The sequence below is a fragment of the Scyliorhinus canicula genome, chromosome 6 (genome assembly GCF_902713615.1).
Source record: "Scyliorhinus canicula chromosome 6, sScyCan1.1, whole genome shotgun sequence".
Lineage (NCBI taxonomy): Eukaryota > Metazoa > Chordata > Chondrichthyes > Carcharhiniformes > Scyliorhinidae > Scyliorhinus > Scyliorhinus canicula.
This window is the reverse complement of record NC_052151.1, coordinates 177,388,695-177,410,432: the sequence shown is the minus strand read 5'-3', so window position 1 is coordinate 177,410,432 and position 21,738 is coordinate 177,388,695. Positions and strand designations below refer to the sequence as shown.

Here is a 21,738-nt window from a genome sequence, read left to right as displayed (position 1 = left end):
CCAAGGTGGGTTTGACAAATCCGTCCATTGCTCCTATATGGGTGCAGGTGGTCTGGAAACCTGGAAATGCAGGCTGTGTTGGATCATTGAATGGTGGTATTCATCCAACTGTGATGTTGTTCTCCTGTTCTGTACTTTGCTCATGTGGGTTAAACTGTATCTGATTTTCTTTTCCTTCATTGCTTTGGGTGCTATATTTGTAACTTTGATGTATTATTTTGTTAAAAAATGTAAAATCTCAATAAAGATAATTATAAAAAAGGGTAATCCCGCCCCTTACATTATCAGATCTTGCAGGGACACCTGCAGTGCTAGCTACTTGGCCTGGGATCTCCCACACCATTTAAATCCTGCCGGAGATGGAATGAGGCCACTAAGGGCCTCAATTAGCCCACAGGAGATCGGGCTGCCCAACACCACCTTTACCACTTGTATAATTGCAGTGGTGGCAGACCCACTGGATTTATCGAGCCTCCACCCTGTGCCTTCAAACTTGTCAGCGGGAGTGAGTAAAATCCAGTTCAATGGTACAGGCTTAATGGTACAGAAAATCCAGTTTAATGGTACAGAAAATTTGCAACCCTTATTTGTGAAATTACTAGACCAACCGAGCAGCAAAAGCTCTGGCAAGAAAACTGATATTTAAAATGATATATTTTAAGCCCAATGATATATTCCATTAAGCAGCGCCGGCCCTAGGGTTGCTGGCGCCCCGGGCAAGCTGAACTTTGGCGCTCTTGGGGGGGGGGGCGGGGGGGGGGGGGGCGGACCGAGGGGGGGGGGGCGGGGGGGGGGGGGGGCGGACCGAGGGGGCGCGGGGGGAGCGGACCGAGGAGGGGGGCGGGGGGAGCGGACCGAGCGGGGGAGCGGACCGAGGGGGGGGCGGGGGAGCGGACCAGGCGGGGGAGCGGACCGAGAAGGGGGCGGACCGGGGGGGGGGCCCGCCCTGGGGGAGGGAGGCTACCGCGCTTGCGCTGGTTGGCACCGGCCCAACTGCGCATGCGCGGGACCCGAGTCTCTGGCACATGGCGCCCCGGGCGACTGCCCGAGTTGCCGGTGCCTTGAGCCGGCCCTGCCATTAAGCGGATAGCTCGTTGAATAAAATCTTCCCCTCCTGTACTTCCTGACACCTTTGAAAATGAAAAAATGAAAATCGCTTATTGTCACAAGTAGGCTTCAATGAAGTTACTGTGAAAAGCCCCTAGTCGCCACATTCCGGCGCCTGTCCGGGGAGGCTGGTACGGGAATCAAACTGTGCTGCTGGCCTGCTTTAAAAGCCAGCGATTTAGCCTGGTGAGCTAAACCAGCCCCTATCTGAGTTGTATCTGAGTTAAGAGATTGCAATCCTGTTAAGTTTTGCAACACACCAATTGTGCTAAGTTAAATTCTGACCAAATTGAAACATTTTTGTAATAAGTGTGTATATGGTTTGATGGTTTTGCAATTTACTCACTATTCAACCTGATGAGATATTCTTTTCTCGACACAGGAAATGTGGCTATTTTTGTTTGGTTGTTTCTGCATTTCTGAGCTAATATATTTGATCGGCCTTGAGTTTCTGGAATATTTTGAATTGAAAAAAATTTTTCGGCTCTGGAAATGGCAGCAGCAGGAAGCTCTGGAAAATGACTTACAGTACTGCAGTCCAATTTGGCCACAGGTACAGAGCCTTCTTTTTATATCACTTTATCGCAGTATGCCCATTGTTTCTAATTTTGTCAGCCTCCAAATGAAAATTGTACATACCTGACCAGGAAAAATCTGGCTGATTTCTTACCTTTGAGAACCCCTGGCTGGTCCTGTCATCCCAGAGCTGATCCAACTACAGAGGGAGAGTCGTGAGAATGAGGAAGGGATGACAGATCCATCCTCGGACTGCAAGGTCGACTGGAGAAGTCCACTCACCTTCCCCTCGAGGAGATGGTTCCATCATTCTTGAGCAACGAGGCCAACACGCTAAGGGTCGTGTCTGCCCATAGTAGGGAATGACCACTCCATTGCTCAGCTCATGACCTCCATGGCTGATGGCATGAGTTCCATTGTGTAGGACTTCAACTGCATGGTGCAGGCACTGATGGGTATCCATGACTGTCTGCGCCAGAGAGCAGAGGGGATCTCACTTCAGCTGCTTCTTTGTTGCGTGGAGGAGCACAGAGTCCCCAGGCACCCAAAGGAAATAGGATCGACAGGAGCGCATCCTGGGCCCTCCACCGAGGGGATCCTGGGGGTGTCCAGCCCATTTGACACCACCCTCCCTGTGAGTGACACCTCCAGCCCCGCAAACTGCAATACCTGTGCTCCTGAAATTGTGCCCGGACCATCCAGGACAAGTTCAGCTCTTTGTCAGACAGGAGTCAGACATATCGGTAAGGAAGCGAGGAGCATCGCTCGGTCCTCAATGCAAGTCATCACCATTCTCCCGCAGTGTCTTGCCAATGGTTTTAGCGCCCTGATCATGGAATAGGGCAACATTATGAAAACCTATTGCTGCCACCTCCCAAATTATGAGATTACAGTCCCTTCACACAAATGATGATTTCCCCACGGTGAGAGATCCCAACCCCTAATCCTGCTTATCCTCAAACTGAGGGGCTATGAAAGTGTCCCTAGCTCATTGGCCTATCTGGGTACTGGCCATGGCCTCCACAGATTGCCACTCGCTTCCATCCTCAACATCCTCATGCAAAGACATGTGGCATTCCTTCATCTCCTTCTCGTCCAGGTGGTCTCCCGTCTGCAGCGGCAAGACGTGGAGAGTGCAGCATGCCACAATAGTGTGAGACACCCTCTGCGGGCTGCCTTGCATGTCACTCCCCTCCCTCCCCCGTCTGGTCTAGGCACCAGAACTGCATCTTGAGCAGTCCAATCGCCTGCTAGACCAGCATGCTTGATAATACATGAGATTCATTATAGCGAGTCTCCTCATTTATGTTTGTGGCCTCCGCACTGGCGCCATCAGCTACCTCCTTAGCAAGTATCCCGTCACCGAGGAGCTATCTCTCCAGACGTGGTCTCCTTCCAACATGTCTGGTATCTGAGAGCGTCCCAGGGTATAACTACCATGAATGCATCCCGGGAAACGGGCACACTCCTGCATGATGCCATTGTGTGGTCACAGATGATCTGGACATTGAGGGAGTGGTATCCCTTGCATTTCATAAATGGTGCCGCATGATGTCATGGGAGATTGCAGGGCAATGTGGGTACTGTTGATCACACCCTGTACCTGGAGCATTACTACTAAATGAGTGAAGCCCATGGCCTTGGCCCTGCTGGTCCCAGTCTTTTTCCTTATTTTTGAAAAATAGTTTATTGAGGCCTCTATATATTTACACATCAAACTCAACCATAAAACAAAACAAACCATCAGGGCTGCAAATAACCAAACTAACTAAATAACTAACACCCCACCATCCCGCCTCCCGCTCCCCAACTCCCCAGCCTCCTTTTGTTAACCCCCACCCCCCATTGACATCTTAACTGTTCTCAAAGAAGTCGATGAACGGCTGCCATCTCTGGGAAAACCCCTCGACAGACCCTCTCAAGGCGAACTTTATCTTCTCCAGCCTGAGAAACTCTGCCATGTCACTTACCAACACGCCCGGTTTCGGTGGCCCCGAGTCCCTTCATTCTAATAAGATCCGTCTCCGGGCTACCAGGGAGGCAAAGGCAAAGACATTGGCCTCCCTCGCCCCCTGGACACCCAGGTCTTCTGACACTCCAAAGATTGCCACTTATCGACTCGGGACCACCTTCACCTTCAAGACCTCCGACATAACGTCGGAGAAAGCTTCGGACAGGCCCAAAAATTCGAGAGCCCACCCATGCACCGTCCACACCGATCCACCACCCCTTCAAAAATCCTGCTCATCCTGGCCACAGTCACCTTGAACTGAATAAGGCTAAGTCCAGCTCATGAAAAGGATACATTTACCCTCCTCAAAGCTTCTTCACACACCCCAGCCTCCACCTCCCTCCCCAACTCTTCCTCACACTTAAGCTTCACTACCCCTATTGGGGCTCCCTTCAATCCATCAACTCCTTATAAATTTCTGACACTAGACTCTACCTACCCCTGCTTTTGACACTACCTTGTCTTGCAGCCCCTGGAGCGGCAGGTAAGAAAAGGACGACACCTGCTTCTGGACAAAATCCTCACCTGCAAATACCGGAACCCATTCCCGGCGGGCAATTCAAATTCCTCCATGAAGCTCGAGAAGCTGCCCCAACGAATAGGTTCACAAACCACTCAATTCCTGCCCATTGCCTCCCCCGAAATCCCCTGCCCAGCCCCTCGGGATCAAACCAATGATTCCCACAGCTTTGTGCCCAAACCGAGGCCCCCTCCAGCCGCAGGTGCTGTCACCAGTACATGGACACCCAACATATTGCCATATCTCTTCTTGCTGATTCTGACCCACCAGTCTATCCAGACCCAGGGAGTAGCCCCTTCCTAGGAATGCACACTCGTCCTGTTCTTCAACACACTCGGGTACTGGAGACACGGCATTTCCCCCGTCCTACCCGGGGACCCACTGAACCATTCAAAATGCTGCTCCATTCGCTCTCTTGACCACCAACTGCAAAGCGGTGATACCTTCACCAGCCAAGGAGAGGGACATCCACGCCATCCACATAGGGATCAGAGCCAGGGACAAGACGACCAGTGACAGACATCCAGCACTGCCAGACAACGGATTACAAATTAGGCCATTTGTGCTCTGTACTTCCTAATCACCTGGACATGAAGTTAGGGTCATTCTTTTGTGTTATTTTAAAGTGCAACTTGTACATGTGTGTTGACTGTGTGCGTGTGTAATAAACTATTACAGCACTAAATAACTTGTGGTCATTTGTCCATCATATGTGGGTTACAGACACACACTGTGGTTTAGAAGGTATAACGGGGTAAGGGGTGTGCACTGCAAGGGCGGTGACAATGAGGGGAGGTGGGGTGGGGGTTGTGGGTCGAGGGAGAGGTGGGGGGTGTCCACACATGCGTCATAGGGATCCGCAACTAAGCAGGAGGTCTCACTTGCTCGCCCGACGTTGACCTCCACGTCGGTGACCTTCCTTTCCTCCGTACCGTGACCATGTGAGGGACCGTAGGTCTGGTGGTGCCCCTCTGGTCAACACCTGCTCCCGGCGCTTGTGCGCGGCCTTGACCTGGAGAGGCGGGGGGGGAAGTATGGGGTCATGGCGCACGGCGACGCCTGGTGGCCTTCTTTCCAGGCCAGGGTACAGGGTCATCCTTCTCTCCTCCACGTAGTGCAGGAGGGTGTCCAGCTCAGTGTCCCTGAAATGTGGTGCTGCTCTCCTTGCAGTTATCTTGTTAACTGGGACGGTGTGTGTGGAGGGGAAGGATCGTTAAGTGCGGCTGTGGCATGAGTCTCATGTGCGCCAGTCACGGACCCAGAGAGTCACACCAGCAATGGTGCTAGCCCATTCAGAGTTGCTGAATCGGTGCACCTGTTGTACCATTTTTGCAGTCATAAAACACCACTGCTTCCGTGCCGGCGTCAGCACTTAGTCTCAAAATCGGAGAATCCAGCCCCATATATATGATAATTGGTTGAAATGATGTATATTATATTTTTGTTAAAATCTAAAGAAAAGAGGATGTAACAATATCCATAAGCAATTCTGTATGTTAATATGTTAGATCTCCAACCAGTAGGTGGCAGTAGACGACACCACGTGACACTGCAACTTCGGAGAGTCTGAGTGAGGAGTCGTCGTGGATAGTTTCGTCTTAGCTCTCAAATTCTAGTTAACAGTTTACAGTTCATTAGTCGTGTTAGTATTGTTTTCTACCCACGTTATTGTAATTTAATAAATCTGAATTAGTCACGAACCAGACATTTTTTTTGTGCACTGACTCAATCATTGTAACGTACTAGAACATAACAACCAGGGTGATTGATTATGGACGTCAACATGAAGCCATGCATTGTGGTTCAAATCAGTGTATTCTGTGTGTCTTTACTCTTGAGCACTGGAGTTCAACTATTTAGTGTAATCCTATTAAACTAAATCAAAAGCACTGAGTGACAAAGTATAAGGGGCAGCTCCTTAAAGGGTATTGTCTTGAACAAAACCAAATCACAAGTAAAGCTTAAAACATCAAACTAAAATGTGATTACAGGGGTCAATTCTGCACCTCAGTCCCTTTGGTGCCCAATGAGCACGGAAGGCCTCAACGGCGCCAGTGGACACCACATACTCGCTCTCCAGGGCTGCCTGGCTGCGATTGTAGCCACGGTAGAGGGTCAGACTGTTGGGTCGGCTGATTCCCTCGGTCGCCCGCTGCCTGGACCTGCTGATGGTGAGTTTGGCCAGGCCCAGGAAGGTTCACGAGGAGATCCCCCTCTTCATCTCTCCTCTCTCAACTGGATACACATAGAATGGGAGCATGGGGCTGAATGTTTATCAAAACAGCTACAAAAGGTATTTTAAATAACTGAAAAGGGGATGTATTCTAAAGCAACCTACATATGCCCATTCCATGGACTCCTCAAGACCGCAAAAAGGACAGGCATCTTGGAAGTCCTTGAACCGATGCAGCTTACGGTTTTATGGGACTACTGTATTGAACACCTTCACTCCAGGTCCTCAATGTTAAGGAGAAGACTCCTTCACAGATGGACCTCCACTGGGGACCCCTGCCACTGCATGGCAACAAGACTCGCCAAGCCATGTCCAGGTGACGGGCAAGGACAAGGAAGTGAAAGGTGTGTTGTAGCAGCACCCCATTAAGAAACCCCTCCAAGCAGTGCAAAAGGGCACGGAAGATATTTCCGCGAGGCGGCTCGGGCAGTCGGGCTCCGGCTCCTATGGGGGAGGGGGGGGGGGGGCTGGTTCATGTCTTGGGGCCAATGTCATCTTCTGTCCAAGCAGGGATGCACTCATATGGGAGTTGACTGCACACTTGTGCCACATTGAAACCATGAGTGCCATTGGGTCAAAGCACGACCATTTTGAGGTTATGGATGTCATTGGCAGTGAGCTGGACACCCACTGCCGCATGATATGCCAACTTGTGGAGTGCCATCCTGCCCACTCCTCTGCCACCATCCTGATCATCCCGGCAGCCACCTGAAATTGTATTGGTGGAGATGCGGATTCCTGAATAGCGGCTCCTTGACGACAGCCAGGGGAGAGCTGTGGCACAATTCATATATTTCTTGCTAGTTTGCCCTCGTAGTTTAATTTCTCTCTCTTCATTATCTTTTTAGTTCTTCTTTGCTGGATTCTGAATTAATCCCAGTCCTCAGGGTTATCACTGATGTTTGCCTCCTTATAAGTTTCTCTTTCAACTTAATCCTCTTCTTAACTTCCTTGGTTACCCATGGTTTGTTTATTCATCTCTTAGAATCTTTCTTCCTTTCTAGGATATATTTTTGCTGAGAGTCATGAATTACCTCCTTAAATGTCTGCCATTGCTTGTTTACAAGCAAATTACTGCGGATGCTTGAATCTGAAACCAAAGAGAAACTGCTGGAAGATCTTAGCAGGTCTAGCAGCAACTGAAGGGAGAGAAAAGAGCTAACATTTCGAGTCTGGATGACCCTTTGTCAAAGCTAACAGACAAAGTGGGAAATATTTATACTGTGGAGTGAGAATGAAAGATGAGCCATAGCCACAGAAACCCACGGAAATAGGGCACTAATAACCACAGAAACCAAGGGGAAAGAGTGTGAATGGCAGTCCCCAGAGAACAAAAGGTGTGAAAGGCCAAACAGCAGAGAAACTAACATCAGAGGGCAAACTGTAACAGATGTAGATGTATGGGAAGGGGAAGCAAAGGGGAGAAGGGGTAAGGAAGGTCGATAAGATTGGGGGGGGGGGTGGTAAATATATATAAAGAAAGACAAGAAAGAAAGAAATGGTAAAAGACAATTAAAATGAAATGAGATTAAACAAATGGGTTCAGGTGGGGTAGAGCTAATCATCTGAAGTTGTTGAATTCCATATTGAGACTGGCAGGCTGTAGCATGCCTAACCGGAAGATGAGATGTTGTTCCTCCAGTAAATTGCTTGTTTACTGTCTTTCCTGCTAATCTATCCACCCAGTCTACTTTAGCTAACTGTATCCTCATTTCATTGTAATGCCCTTTATTTGAGTTAAACACAGTTGTTTCCGAGTCAAGTTTCTGAGTCTCAAACTGAATATTAAATTCCAACATGTTAGGATCACTGTTTCCGAGGGAATCTTTTACTCTGAGGTCATTTATTAAACCTGGCTCGTTAACCATTACCAGATCCAAGATAGCCTGTTCCTTGGTTGGCTCCATGACATATTGCTCAAGGAAACTACCTCTGATGCACTACATGAATTTATTGTCGTGGCTATCCTTTCCACCTTGATTAACTCGATCAACATGAAGATTAAAGTCATTCATAATTATTGCTCTATTCTTTTTACATGCTTCTATTGTTTGTTGATTTTTATCCTTTCCTACTGTGTGGCTACTGTTTGGGAGTCTATACACTACTTCTACCAATGTCTTATACACAGAACATTCATGGGAAATTTTCCATATTGCTGGGCAAATGGCAATGTTGTAGCTATACTGGAATAGCTTGGCTAGGACAGGACAGATTCTGGAACACAAGTCACCAAACAAGCATCTTCGGGACTTGTGGGAGGAAACTGGAGAACCCAGAGGAAACCCACAGAGACAGGAGGAGAACATGCAGACTCCACACAGACAGTGACCCAAACCTCGAATCGAACCCGGGTCCCTGGCGCTGTGAAGCATCAGTGCTAATCACTATGCTACTATGATGACACATTGTTACAAACCCTGTAGAGAACAATAATTTTGAAATGAAAAGAATCCCCACTAAGCCAACAGAAAGAAAATCAATGCTGAATAATTGAAATATATTCCATATATTGACTAATAATCCAAAGATGAGCATAGGCACAAAGTATCAAATTACCTCCTCTTCTGTATCTTTGGCGGCATGGTGGCACAGTGGTTAGCACTGCTGTCTCACAGCTCCATGGACAATTCTGGCCTCGGGTGACTGTGTGGACTTTGCACTTTCTCCCCATGTCTGCATGGATTTCCTCTGGGTGCTGCGGTTTCCTTCTATGGTCCAAAGATGTGCGGTTAGGTGGATTGACCATGCTAAATTGCCCTTTGTGTCCAAAAGGTTAGGTCGAGTTACTGGGTTTACAGGGATAGGGTGGAGGTGTTGACTTAAGTAGGGTGCTCTTTCCAAGGGCCGTGCAGACTTGATGGGCTGAATGGCCTCTTCTGCACTAAATTTTATGATCTATTCTATGATCCAATTATTCTAGGATTAAGGTGACCAAAGGGAAGTATCCCAGTCCAAGCTGCTGAATAACTGCTGCAAATAAAAAATCAATAAATAGTTCAGACAATCTGTACTCTCACTTTATCAAAGTGAAAACCAATAAAAAGTCAATATCATTTGGAACAAATGATTCTCATCTAAAAGATTATTGAACATAACGATAAAAATATAGTAGGCGAGGGAAAAGAGTTTGCAGGAGGGCCCAAACCAATGGCTTCAGTCTCCCCAATATTCAGGAGAAAATTTCTGGTCATCTGGATGTTGGATACAAAAACAAAATACTGTAGATGCTGGAAATCTGAAATAGAAACACAGAATGTTGGAAATACTCAGCAGGTCATGCAGCGTCTGTGAAAGAAACAGAGATAATGTTTCAGGTGATTAAAAAGGTCATGCGGGATTCTCCGTCCCGTCGCACCCTTTTTCTGATGTGGCGCATACCTGTCGGCAGCGGTTTCCTCCTTCCTGGCAGCTGGCCAATGGGGTTTCCCATTGTGGGCACCCCACGCCGTCGGGAAACCCTCATGCATGAGTGTGCTGCCGGTGAAAAGGAGGATCCTGCCAACAGAGAATGCAGCCCCATAGATATGAAATGTTAATTCTGTTTTCTCCCCACAGCTTCTGTCTGACTTGCTGGATGTTGGATAGTTTAGCAGCAGTGGAGGAGTTCCATGAAGTGCTGATGAGCTGATTATGTCACCAAGGGACAGCATGTAGATAGCCAATAGAAGGGGTCAAGGATAGATTCTAGGGGGCACAAGAATGGAATGCATTCACACAAGAATGCATGGAAGCAGAAGGAGAAACCATTGCAAGTGATTCTCTGCCTACAATTACATAGATAAGAATAGATCCACGTGAGAGCAGTCCAAACCAGTTGTATAACAGTGGGGACGCTTTGGTGGAGAATGGTGTCATCAACTTTATCAGAGGCTGCAGAAGGTTGAGAAGGATGAGGAGGACTTGTTTACTCTTGTCATAGTCATATAGGATGTTATTTGTAACTTTGATAATAGCTGTTTCGATGTTGTGGCAGGGGTACAGTAGAAAACATGCAAGGCCTGTACAAATAGGAAATTTGGACCGTTCATCTTAACAATGCATGTTGTAGTAATTTCTTTCAGACAATTGCTTCACGGTCTGTGGTTAGTCAGATGATCAGAGGATGATCCCTCCTTACACATCCCCAATTGTAGTTATTCACTTAGCTTTAAATGGCTGTCAGAAGGCTTGTCAAAGGATTTAACGTGCCCTAGTGCAAGTTCAAATAATTTGGCTAACCGGCTCTAATATTTCATGTTGTTATCATTTTTCTACTTAGGAGGAAGCTTTTCTGAAAAACAAACTGAAAGAACTGAATGAAATGAAATCTATTTATCGGATAACTCTCTGGTGAGTTCTCACACTTGTGGGATTTAGTAGCCAATTTTTGTTTTAAATTTGGAGTACCCAATTAATTTTTTCCAATGCAGGGACAATTTAGCGTTGCCAATCCACCTAGCCTGCTCATCTTTGGGTTGTGGGGGTGAAACCCACGCAGACATGGGGAGAATGTGCAAACACCAACAAGGACAGTGACCCAGAGCCAGGATCAAACCTGGGACCTCGGCGCAGTGAGGCAGCAGGGGTAACCCACTGCGCCACTGTGCTGCCCTATTTAGTAGCCAATTTAACACGAATGTTGTAAATTAGATTGAATTCGGATCGTGACATGTAGACAATTTTTGAAGATGCACCTCACCGCATTCAGACCTGTCTAAATTGAATTGTCAAATGTAGCTAAAGCAAAAGTAAGACATTCTTGACAGGGAAGATAGCTCTTGCACACCTCACTCAGTTGTTTAGAAGAGGTTTGCTAGAAGCATGGTTATTTGCCCACCATTTTGATTTTAGAATAGCGAGGAATTAGATGGAAAGCAAAAAGATTAGCCCCCAAAAAGTTATTTTGCTCTGTCATTTGCTCTTTCATTTCATAATGTAAAGTTTAAGACGTTTTTTTTAGAATTTTCAGCAGTTTTATTTTTTTAAATCTATTTTATTCCAAATACATCTACACATAACACCTCAAATAAACATGGTACATACAGTTTGTTAATTTTTCCCCCTTTTAATCCCTAACGCTCCCCAGATGACAAACAATTCCTCAAATGTAGACAGAAATGACCTCCACTGCATATAAAATCCACCCTCCGACCCTCCCCTAACAGCAAACTTCATTTTCTCCAGCCTAAGAAATTCATGCAAATCCCACAACCATGCAGTAACCCCCGTCAGCATTGCCGGTCTCCAGTTCAATAATATCAGTCGCCAGACACTCTAAGAGGCAAAGGCAACGACTTCAGCCCCCTTCCCCTCCTGAGCCTTGGCACCTCCGCCAAAAATTGCCACCAGAAGGCTCGGCATCATCCTAACCCCCACAATCCCCAATAATCTCTTGAACACTGCCTCCCAAAAGCAGTTCAGCTTTGCACACCCCCAGAACATGTGAGCATTGTTTGCCGGCCCTCCCACACCTCTTGCTTCTACTCCTGGGAAGAACCCACTCATCCGGTCTGAGTCATGTGGACCCTGTATACCACCTTAAACTGCATAAGGCTCATCATCACACAAGAGGAGGTTGAGTTGATCCAGTGCATCATCTAACTCCAAGTTCCCCACCCCATCTCTATCCCAACTCTTCCTCCCACATCTGCTTGATCCCTTCCACTAGCGACGTCCCTTCTCACCCAACCACAGGTAGATATCCACAAGTTTCTCTTCGCCCACTCGCCCGAGACCAGCAACTTCTCAAGCAACGTATACTCCGGGAACTAAGGAAACAGGGCTAGTTCCTTCCGCACAAAGTTCCGCACCTATCAATATTTAAACTCACTCCCTTTTTGGTAACTTGAACCTCTCTCACACTTCCTCCAACTCTGCAAACTTCCCCTCTACAAACAGGTCACTTACCCGCTCACCCTTCCCCCGGCACCTCCCATTAATCCCATTCACCCCCCTGGTATAACCTTATCGTTCCCACATATTGGGGTCAATGCTGACATAAGCCCTAGTTTAAAGTTTCTCTTCAACTAGTTCTAAATCTTAATTGAAGACTCTACCACGGGGCTGCTCGTATATCTCCCCGGGAAAATGCAAGAGGGCCATCGATAGGGGCCTCAGAACCGTCCCCCCTGCAAGAGCTCTCCTCCAGTCGAACACAGTCTGACTTCCCCTCCCCCCACCACCGTCTCACAGGTTTGGGAACGCAAGCCCCTTCTGCTGTCTCCTTTGCAACAGGGCCCTACTAATCCTCGGTGTCTTGCCTGCCGAAACAAACTCTATGATCAGTTTATCCACCCTCTGGAAAATTGCCTTGGGAAGGAAATTTGGAAGAAATTGAAAAATAAACAAAAACCTTGGCAACACATTCATCTTCACCACCTCTACCCTTTCCACCAAAGTCAGATGTAGGAAGTCCCACCTTTTCAGATCCCCTCTAAGACCCTTGCCAAACCTGTCAGATCCCACTTGTGCATAGTTGCTCAATCATACTCCACCTGAATCCCCAACCGAAACCTAACACTGGCCACTTTGAATTGCAAGGCCCCCAAATTCATACTTCTCCCTGGGCGTTCACCGGAAAGACATCACTTTATCCAACATTCAATTTGTACCTGGAAAATGGCGCAAATGGTCATAACCACAAACTATAATCTCCTGGTATTATGAGACAACTGCTACCCCTTCACGAACCCCGTCTGGTCCTCCAAAACTACATCCGGCACACAACTCTCCAATCACCTCGCCAACAGCTTGGCCAACACTTTCATTTCCATATTCAATAACAAAATGGGCCTGTAAGACCCATACTCTGTCGGATCCTGGTCCTTTTTTGTGATCAACTAAATAAATGCCTGTGCCAGTGTAGTTGGCAACTCCCCCCTTTTCAATGACTCATTAAACATGCTCAAAGGACAAGGAGCCAAATCCACTGAAAACTGCTTATAAAATTCCACTGGAACGCGGTCCTGCCCAGGTGCCTTCCCCAACTGCATTATACCCACACATTGTGTTACCTCCTGCAGCCCCAATCCTCCAATCCATTGGAAGTCTGCTGGTTTCTCTCTTTCACTTCCAGGAACACAAACCCATTCAAAAACTGTCCCATGTTTGCCTCCTCCCTCATTGGCTCGGCCATGCAAAGTTCCTGATAAAAGTCCTCAAAATTTATCTTCTCCAATTCCGTCACCAACTCTCCCCCCTTGCCACCCTCACCTGCACAGTTAGCCTTGCCCCTGCCTGCCTTCTCAGTTGATGGGCTAGCCTTCTCCCTGTACTCATACTGTAACCCCCTTAGCAGGCATAGCTGTCCCACCGCCTTCCCTGTTGTCAACCGATCAAACTGCTCCTGCAATTTCTTTTTTTCCGCCAACAATTGGTAGTTGGGGTCACCGAGTATCTGTGATCCACCTCCACAATATCTTCCAACAACCTTTGCTTCTCGACTCCATCTCTATGGGCCTTGTAAGAAAGAGATTCTCTCCAAACCACCACCTTCAGTGCCTCCCAGAACGTGTCTGCAGAGACCTCCCTGCTTTGATTGAGCTCTATATAATTCTTAATGGTCACTATTCCTCCATACTCCACCCCCACAATCCCCGACATAACCGCCTTACCCACCACAATAAAATCGATACGGGAGTATACCCAATGAACATGCGAGAAGAAGGAATATTCCCTCTCTTCCAGGTGCCTCAACCTCCACGGCTCCAGCTCCCCCCCGCATACCCCCCCCCCTCCCCCAATCTGGTCCATAAACATCCCCAACTCCCTCGCCATCCCTGACCTAGCCATTGACTTGGGACTAGAACTATCCTCCCTACACGCCAACACACAATTAAAATGAGCACCCATGATCAACTGGTGAAAATCCAAATCTAGGATAGACACCAACAGCTTCTCCATAAAGTCTACATTATCCCAGCGCGCATACATTCACTAACACCACCAGTGCCCCCGCTAATACCCCACTCACTATCAGTAACCTACCCCCTCCCACCCCGGTCCCGCACATCCCTGGCCACCACAAACACCTTCTTCTTCCTGAGCAGGATCGCAACTTCCCCTCGACTTTGAATCAAACCCCGAGTGGAACAGTTGCTGCACCCAACCCTTCCTTCGCCCCATCTGATCCTTCACCTGTAAATGTGTTTCCTGTAGGAAAATTACATCTCCCCTCAGACTCTCTAGGTGTGAAAAAACTACGACCGTTTAATCAGACCATTTAACTCATGTACTTTCCATGTTATAATCCTCACCGGGAGTTTCTGCCCTCCACCTTAACTAGGGTGCATAATCATCATCCGGCCCAAACCCTGCCCAGACATCAATCCCCTCACTAACCTGAGCCCATCCAAAATGGCCATTCCTTCCATCCTCACCTAAACTCAACCAGCAAGCCAACTGTGTGACCATCTCCCCCCTCCATGCCAAACCCTCCCTCCCCCTTCCCCTCCTCCCCCTCACCCCCATTCAGTCTACCCACCACAGCCCCCACCCCCACATTGTTTGCTTTCACTGCATAACCAGCTGGAATGGCGACTCCCAGTGGAGGGTCCAACAAAGGACCCTATCTAAGCCCTCTGACCTACCCATCCCCCCACTCTGCTTGGATCTTAATGCCCCCTCTTCAACCCACCCCCAAGACCCCCATGTGCAAACCAAACAACTGACCACAATTTCCATGTCCCAAGTACATGACACATTATACAAAAGCACCCATAATAATAAAACAACAACAGAATAAAAACACATACATGAAATTATCAATTACAATCAAGAACCAGTGTAAACCCAAACATAACGGGCAGCACGGTAGCATGGTGGTTAGCATAAATGCTTCACAGCTCCAGGGTCCCAGGTTCAGTTCCCGGCTGGGCCACTGTCTGTGTGGAGTCTGCACGCCCTCCCCGTGTGTGCGTGGGTTTCCTCCGGGTACTCCAGTTTCCTCCCACAGTCCAAAGATGTGCGGGTTAGGTGGATTGGCCATGCTAAATTGCCCTTAGTGTCCTAAAAAATAAGGTTAATGGGGGGGGGGGGGTTACTGGTATAGGGTGGATACGTTGGCTTGAGTAGGGTGATCATTGCTCGGCACAACATCGAGGGCCGAAGGGCCTGTTCTCTGCTGTACTGTTCTATGTTCTATAACAGATCATAATACATGCAAAAGGTACAAAAGATGTAAAAGTCCCTTTCTTCGCCTTCCGCCAACCCATGCTCCTTAATAGAGTCGTTCTCTTCCTCCGGCGTCAGGAAATAATGATCCCTGCCCTTGAACGTTACCCAACGTTTAGCAGGGCACAGTATCCCAAACTGAACCTTGCTCCAGAATAGCCCTGCCTTGGCCTTACTGAACCCCACCGGTCTCTTCGCCAGATCAGCATCAATGTCCAGATAAATCCAGATCCTATTTCCTTCCAGCTGCAGTCCCAAATCACCCTGGCCCAACTCAGAATCTTATCTTTGTCCTGGAATTTGTGCATGCACACAATCACCACCCGAGGTAGCTCCCCAGCCCTCAGCCTCTGCCTCAAGGACTGGTGGACCCAATCCACCTCCGGGACCTTGTCTCCTGGTCATCCATCCTCACCCACAGCACCTTACAGGCCTCACACAGGATTGCCAGCTCCGCCTCCAATGACACAATCCAGTCACATTGGTCTGACACCACCCTTTCCACCTCTTGGACTTTGGTCCTTGTGCCATTCAAGCGCTTCTCCACTGATCCAGGGTCCCAAAAAGAGGTGCTACTGCCCCCTTAATCGCACTTGACCAGTCTCCCTGCATCTCCTTTCATTGCTGCTGAAGTTCTTTAACAAAGCTCATCAACTGCTCCACAGGCAGTGTGGCAGTCGACGTCGACCTTTCCGCCGCTGCCATTCTTCCCACTGGTGATTTCCGGTGGCAACCATGGTGTGAGCAGTCGCACACTTGGTGGTTCCCACTCAAAGTGGTATTTTTTGGTCTTTTCGCTGCCTGATGGACAAAGTATTTGATGGCAAGAGGTGCAGAAGTGCTGTAGAGGGTTTTACTCCCTGTGGCTGGCGGATGGACCCACAAACTAGGAGTGGGGCAAGGAGAAAGGAGAAGATAGAGGATCTGGAGAGTCCCTGCAGAAGACAAAACCTGAGGATCGTGGGGAACCCAAAGGCATCAAAGGTGCGGAGCCAGCACATACATGGCCAAAATGCTGGAGAAGCTGATAGGGGAGGGGGCCTTTGACCGGCCTCTGGAAGTCGATCGAGCTTAAAGGGCGCTGAAAATGAGCCACCAAGGGCAATGGTGGTACAGTTGCACCGCTCTCTGGATAAGGAGAAGATCCTCCGATGGTCTAGGCAGACTAGGAAGTGCACCTGGGAAGAGAATGAGCTGTAGGTGTACCAGGACATGGGACTGGCGAAGAAGAGACCTGGGTTTAACCGGGCCAGGGCTGACCTCTTTGAAAAGGGGGTGAAGTTCGGAGTGCTGTACCCGGCCCTCTTCTGTATGACTTTCCAGAATTCTGAGTTCTTTGAAGAGTTTTTGATGGTGGGGTTTCTGGAGGACAGGCTTTTCATGGGGGAACACCAAGGATGAGTGTACCTATAGTTGCTCTTTAGGGAGGTATGGACAGGCGGGAGGGGAATTGGGGGTGGGGGGAAGTTGGAAGCCTTGACAGGGGAGAACCACCATGCTAGCTGGGTGGGCTAGTTAATGGGAGTGAAGTGAGGGGTTGTCAGCAGGGAATCGCGGGGGCGAATGGGGCTGATGTTTTGCTTAAGGGTGGGGTAGGGAAGGCAACGGGTGCTGACAAGGGTGTGGTTGATGTGGCGCAGTTGGGAAAGAATTGATGATGGTGGACATTCTGGGGTGGGCCTGGAGGGTCGTGTGACACAGGGCCAGAGCTGGCCCAAAAAGGGATATGGCTGATCGTCAGGAGAGAGGTTCGGGAAGCCCCCTGACCAGGCTGATCAAAGGCTGAGGAAAGGACGGGTTGGGCAGGTATTCCACTTGGAACAGGATATGAAGACAAAGGCGTTGACCGTGTTGGTGAATAAGCGGGTGGCGTTCGAGATGGGAATATTGTGGCAGACGCGGGGTGGAGGTTCGTGAGTGCCACGTTGGCTGAGTGAGAGTGCATTTTGGAATTGGGTAGAAACAGGAAGTTAGGTGGAACTGGTAGAAGGTGAAACTGGCAGCTGAGACTACAAGGGAGAGAAATGCCTCCAGGAAGCAGAGTTAGAGAAAAGAGTTCCAGACACAGGTGAGTAAACAGAGTAACTGACCTGAGGTGAAAAATACTCAAAAAATGTGATGTCACTGGAAAGCTGTGACTTGATTGGCTGGTAGGAAATATGCACTCAACTTGAAACGTAAACATTGTTAAACTAATTAAACCTGATCAATTACTTACTAAAACATAAGTAAAGGGTTCTCTAAACCAAAGGCAGGTAAAAAAGAGTAAATAAAAAACAAATTAATTGATTACTTTAACTTATATAGCTTAATCTTTTGTAAAAAAAAAAAGGGAGTAAATTAGGAGCCTAGTCATGGAAGGAGAGCACGATCTGTGGTATGCTCCTCCTGTGCTATGTGGCAGATCATGGATTTCCAGTTGTCCTTGGTGGCCACATCTGCAGGAAGTGTGTCCAACTGCAGCTACTGACTAACCACATTTCGGAGCTGGAGTTGAGGGTGGATTCACTGTGGAGATTCCTCAATGCTGAGCAGGTCGTGGATAGCACGTTTAGTAAGGTAGTCACACCGCAGGCGAGGATTGAACAGGCAGAGAGGGCACGGGTGACCACTAGAAAGAGTAGAGGTAGGCAGGTAGCGCAGGAGTCCCCTGTGACCACCCCCCTTTCTAACAGATATACCGTTTTGGAAACTATATGGATGAGGATAACTACAGAGGAAAAGTGTGGCAGCCAACTTAATGGCACAATGGGTGGATCTGCTGTACAAGAGGGGAGGGAGAAGATTGGCAGGGCTATAGTGGTAGGGGATTCAATTGTTAGGGAACAGATAGAAGCTACTGTGGCTATCAACGTGACTCTAGGGTGGTGTGTTGTTTCCTGGTGCCAGGGTCCAGGATGTCGCTGAACAGCTGCAGGGCATCCTGAAGGGGGAGGGTGAAAAGACAGAGGTTGTGTTACATGTTGGTACCAATGACATAAATAGAAAGAGGGATGTGGTCCTGAATCAGGAATTCAGGGAACTATGCTGTAGACTAAAAAGCAGGATCTCTTGCGTTGTAATCTCTGGATTACTCCCAGTGCCATGCGCCAGCAAGTATAGAAATAGTAGAATAACACAGATTAATGCGTGGCTTAAAAGTTGGTGCAGGAGGGAGGGTTTTAGGTTCCTAGACCACTGGGACCATTTCTGGGGAAGGTGGAACCTGTACAAGTGGGACCGCCTACATCTGAACCAGAGCAGGACTAGCATCCTTGCTAGTGGGTTTTCTAGTGCTTTTGGGAGGAGTTTAAACTAATTCGGCAAGGGGAGGGGACGCAGACTGTTAGCAGAATAAGAACATAGTATAACTTAGAAAAGTAATCAGGTCAGAGGAATTACAGCGGTAGTAAGTTTCAGGAGAGTAAGACAGGCTGAATGACCCCTATTTTAATGCCCAGAGTATTACAGGTAAAAAGGATGAATGAAGGGCAAGGGTTGGCACATGAAATTATGATATAGTAGCCATCAGATGTGGTTGAAGGAGGGCCATGATTGGCAGCTTAATATCCTGGATACAGAACCTTTAGGAGAGACAGGGGAGGGGGCCAAAGAGGGGGAGGCATTGCAGTATTATCATAGATCATAGAATTTACAGTGCAGAAGGAGGCCACCCGGCCCATCGAGTCTGCACCAGCCCTTACAAAGAGCACCCTACTCAAGTCCACGTATCTACACAACTCCCCTAACCCCTACATAACCTTTATGGTCATTAAGGGCAATTTAGCATGGGCAATTTAGCATGGCCTAACCAGCACATCTTTGGACTGTGGGAGAAACCGGAGCACCCGGAGGAAACCCACGCAGACGCGAGGAAAAAGTGCTGACTCCGCACAGACAGTGACCCAGCAAGGAATAGAACGTGGTACCCTGGAGCTATGAAGCAACTGTGCTGACCACTATGCTGCCGTGCTGTCCTATTAGTTAGGAATCAGTTACTGCAGTAAGGAGAGATGACATCCTGGCGGTAGGGTTAAATGAAAATTTGTGGGTGGAGCTTCGGAATAAAAAAGGCATGGCCACATTGCTGGGGGTTTATTATAGACCCCCAGATAGTCAGTGGGAAATTGAGGATAAAATATTTGTGCAATTTGCAGAAGTGTGAAAGAAAGTAATAGGGTAATTATAGTGGGTGATTTCAACTTTCCCAACATTAACTGAGATAGCCATCGTGTTAAGGGCTTAGATGGAGCAGAATTCATAAAATGTATACCAGAGAACTTTTTAACTAAACATGTGGAGAATCCAACAAGGGATAGTGCAATGCTGGATCTAATTCTGGGGAATGAAGCCGGGCAGATGGTTGATGTGATGGTGGGGGAGTATTTTAGTGATGGGGAACACAACATAGTGTAATTTAAGTTTAAGTTTTATGAAAAAGGAAATAGACAAATTGCAGAAACAAATCTTGGATTGGGGAGAGCAGACTTTACTAAAATAAGGCAGGATCTGGCCAAGGTAGATTGGAACATGTTGCTATTAGGGAGATGTACAGAAGAGCAGTGGGGGGTGTTCAAAGAGGAAATGGGGTAAAGGCCCAACATATTCCCTCTCGGGTAATAGGAAGGAGTAACAAGCACATAGAGCCATGGATGACCAGAGATATTCAGGATACAATGAGAAGGAAGAGAAAGGCTTTTAATAAGTACAAGGGGAGCAAATCAACAGAGGCATTAGTGGACTACAGAAAGTGCAGGATGGAGTTTATGAAAGCAATTAGGAGAGTAAAGAGGGAATATGAGAGATCTCTAGGTGGTAAAAGTAGGGAAAATCCCAAGATATTCTATAAGTATATTCAAAGAATCATTGAGTCGTAAAATTTACAGAGCAGAAGGAGGTCTTTCGGCCATCGAGTCTGCTCTGCACCGGCCCTTGGAAAGAGCAGTCTACCTAAGGTCACACCTCCACCCTTTCCCTGTAATCCAGTAATCCCACCCAACTGTAGCCATCTCAGATGGCCACCTACGAAGGACCATGGGAATTATGGCCAACCCAAGACTCAGCCACATGCAGAGATTTTGTGTGTATTTGCAACCCAGATAGCTAGACACGATTGAAACCCCCGCTCGTTTGCATTCTAATGGCCCATTTCCCCAGAACAAAAGGACCGTACTCAGGGAACTGATACAGATGCAGACTAACCGGCGCCACTCCCTTTACTAAGAAAGCCCAAACAGCCAAGGTGAATGACCGCTTAGGACACGCCCAGCCATCAAGGCACCCGCCCCTTTATTGGCAAAATCGAAGGCAGTGATCGAAGCCTGTCGAATTATTGGGTTGAAAGCTAAGGACCGCCCCAAAGAGCACGAAATCCCAGAGGGATAAAAAGAGACACAGCCATGTGTTAGGTCTCTCTTGGCCCCGGCCTACTCCTAAAACCAAGTGTAGCATTACGACCAGAAGACAAGTTCAAGACCAATGATCGCTACCAGATGGATGAGCCCAGTAGAAACGAAGCCACTTCATCTACCCAGCCACGCAAGATCCGAACAAAGGCCTTGTTAATCTGCAAAGAGCCGGTTTCCCTGAAGTTAAGTATAGGTTACTGTAGTTGTTAGGTGTAGTTTAACTTGTAGTATTTTATGTTTCATATCAAAGTAATCCTTGTGTGTAAATAAACTATCTGAACATGAACTGACTAACTGGTTGTTTGGTCCTTTGATCGATATCTGGTAAAGCCTTGTGGTGGTATCATTTGATACCTGGCGACTCTGAAAAGCAATATTATCATTAATAATTGCCATATCTAGTTAATTTGGCAACATTATTGGTGCCGATTGGCAACATTATTGGTGACGCTGGTAGGATAGTATTCCACTCATTAAAAAGAGCAACACAACCCAACCCAGTGCAACCTTTTTTGGTCACTAAGGGCAATTTATCATGGCCAACCCACCTAACCTACACATCTTTAGATTGTGGAAGGAAACCGGAGCACCCGGAGGAAACCCACACAGACATGCGGAGAACGTGCAGACAGTGACCCAAGCCGGGAATCAAACCTGGGACCCTGGAGCTATGAAATGAAATGAAAATGAAAATCGCTTTATTGTCACCAGCAGGCTTCAATGAAGTTACTGTGAAAAGCCCCTAGTCGCCACATTTCGGCGCCTGTCCGGGGAGGCTGGTACGGGAATTGAACCGTGCTGCTGGCCTGCT

The 21,738-nt window shown here is 47.9% G+C and overlaps 1 protein-coding gene across 2 annotated transcripts in view; it reads left to right on the top strand.

Annotated features, from left to right (window-relative positions):
- Window positions 1–21,738, top strand: part of LOC119967674 (transient receptor potential cation channel subfamily A member 1-like) — a 311,686-nt gene that overhangs the window by 230,042 nt on the left and 59,906 nt on the right. For both annotated transcript variants that reach the window (XM_038800496.1, XM_038800495.1), the window contains 2 exons: window positions 1,490–1,660; window positions 10,649–10,719. In XM_038800496.1, coding sequence (XP_038656424.1) covers window positions 1,490–1,660; window positions 10,649–10,719 — 242 coding nt within the window. The remainder of the gene's footprint in view (window positions 1–1,489; window positions 1,661–10,648; window positions 10,720–21,738) is intronic.